This window comes from Lissotriton helveticus, chromosome 5_1, assembly GCF_964261635.1.
Source record: "Lissotriton helveticus chromosome 5_1, aLisHel1.1, whole genome shotgun sequence".
Classification (NCBI taxonomy): domain Eukaryota; kingdom Metazoa; phylum Chordata; class Amphibia; order Caudata; family Salamandridae; genus Lissotriton; species Lissotriton helveticus.
The window spans coordinates 357,058,432-357,061,044 of record NC_136065.1 but is presented as its reverse complement, the minus strand read 5'-3'; the positions used below and the strand labels follow the sequence as shown (position 1 = coordinate 357,061,044).

The 2,613-nt window shown below is 41.8% G+C and overlaps 1 protein-coding gene across 1 annotated transcript; it reads right to left on the bottom strand.

The window, feature by feature from the left end:
- Positions 1 to 1,215: 1,215 nt before the first annotated feature.
- Positions 1,216 to 2,346, bottom strand: LOC144753160 (actin-related protein T2-like). The gene has a single exon (XM_078640931.1). The coding sequence runs from the start codon at positions 2,344 to 2,346 to the stop codon at positions 1,216 to 1,218; it is 1,131 nt and encodes a 376-aa protein (XP_078497057.1).
- Between the last annotated feature and the right edge of the window lie 267 nt (positions 2,347 to 2,613).

Sequence of the window (2,613 nt, the reverse complement as noted above, 5' to 3'; positions counted from 1 at the left end):
TCAGACCTGACGTTCTGATCACCTTGAGGAGCAACAGTTTCCAACAGCTGTTGATGTTGACGAAGAGGAAAGCTAGCCCCATGGCCGAGAGCCCATAACTGCTGAACACAAGCACTCACTGACAAAGCCTGCCATACTGATCACTTCAGTGAGGAGAGAAGCTGATGATCACAGACTAAGAGCCCCTGTCGTCGCTGATGTGGAAAACATAACCCATAGACCAGACCTATTGGCTTTGCCATTGTTTTTCAAATACCATGGGCCTGATAATGAACTAAGGCATTGTTTACCGTCCTTGATGAATAATGATATCCCCTGGTATGTTATTTATCAGTTGAGATTAATAACACCAATTACGAGTTCATGGGGAATAACACGCAGATTTTGGTGTTTAACGCACCAAAATCCACGATACAGTAAATGCCGTATGTTTTCCCCTGTCCTATTTCAGAAGCTTTGCCCTGCTTAAATTGAATGAATATTGAGTTATTTAACACATCTGCTAATTGTCAGGATGCTTTAAATACCTTCATACTTGTAATTAAGACCCATGTATAAACAGGAGTTTATGCATGGGTTGGAATATTACGTGGAACTGGTAATCAGGCCCTATGGCTTTTCTGACTGGATTGTACTTTGCACCGCTTTAAATTATATTGTGCATTGAGCTAGAAGCTCAAGCATGTTCTAGATAATGGTCCTAGGACCTTTCTGAGCATAATTCTGTTAAGTGTGCTATCATTTGTGGCAGTAAATGAATTAACTATCAATGACACTGGCATAGATAGATTCTTATGTCGAATAACATTGCACATTATGACCACATGGGCCCAAGTTCATTGCTAGATCCAGTCTGCTTAATGCAAATAGTTTACTAATTTCTCTTTCTAATAGTATACATTTCTACATACAGAATCCAAACTAAAACACCAGTTCCCTAACACATTTATTTGTATAGAAAATATGTGATTGGTTATTTGAAAGTCACTGTTCTACAATTAACACATGCTGACAAAAGTAAGAATTTTGGGTGAAAATAGTGAAAACATTATTGCATGACCACAGTACCTAGGGCATCACAATTTTTCTTCAATTTTATTGGTTTCCACCTGGCCAAGCATTTAACATTTTTTGATCTTTTTTTAAAAGTGATGATGCAGTACACTTCTTGATCAATAACCTTCTAACTCATATTCTCTATGTCTGTCAATACATTTAGAAACATCTCCTGAGAACCACACTAGAGCCAAATTCTTTATAGTCACTACTGGTCACCCACATTTGCTTGAATGATGTCAGTGAAGTGATGATCGAACCTCCAACCCAGGTGGAAATGTTCCTGTCTGACGGGGCAGTGATGCGCACTGGGGTCCCGCAGGGTGCTTGCTGTTGGATTTCTTTTAGGATCCTCTCGTCAAAACCAGGGAAAAGCGTGGATCCTCCCGACAAGATGATGTTCCCATAGAGGTGCCTATGCAGTTCCTGTTCGCATGTCATCACACTCTTAAACATCATCTTATGAACACCTTGTGGTTCTCCACCAGAGACTGGTGGTGCAAAGAGAATCTCTGGAGCTCGGAAGAGCTGGTGTCCCAATTGGATAACTTTACCATCTGGTAGTGTGTAATCCTTTAAAATATCTTCCAGTCGCTTTTGTATCTGATAGACGGGATCTGTAGCCACATAACACAACTCCTCCTTGATGTCCTTTACAATGTCTTTCTCAAGCGAGGAAGCAAAAGCATGGCCAGAGTCAACAAGAAGCTTGGTCAAGTATTCAGTGATATCGTTGCCAGCAACATCTAGCTTGCACACAGCATGTGGCAAGTAGTAGCCGTCATAGATGGGTACAGTTTCAGTAACCCCATCACCAGAGTCCACAACCAATCCTGTGGTTTGCGCAGATGCATAAAGGGCCAATGTAGCTTGAACGCATAAATACATGGCAGGCACTTTTAGAGTTTCAAACATGACTTCGGTCATCTTCTCTCGATATGGCAATGGATTCAAAGGAGGTTCACTCATCAGGAGTGGCCTGTCACTAGCCTTCAGTTTAAGTTCCTCATACACATGCTTCCAGATCTTTTCCATATCTTCCCATGATCCGATTATACCACGTTCAACAGGATACCTGAGTGTTAGAGTACCCCTCTTAGTCTCAACTTCTTGTCCAATAAAATGCTCCTTCTGGCAAGCCCCAAAGGCAGTGGCTTTAACTTTGGAGCGACCGATGACCGTGGCAAAGACGGATCGTGGGACATTTTCTCCACTTATGCCTGCCTTAGTCAGCCCAGATCCATTATCAATGATGACAGGCAAGGTATCTAAGGTTTCATGATCAAACATTCTGAAAGATGGCTGCTCTTGAACTTTGTGTGGTAAATGCACAGGATTCAGAAGCTCTGCTTTCTAATGAGTTGTTCTCCAGATGGGCATGTTCTTAGCAGCACAGTCAGCATCAAAAGCAGTCATGGTTGCTCAACATCAGAGCTGTCTCTAATTACTCAACAATGGGCTACTTACTAGGTAACAATGCTTCTTGTCAAAGCAGGTGAACCAGTTAAAGGAAAAACACCACCTATAGCATTTGTGAACGCATTGTTAGTGTAGCAA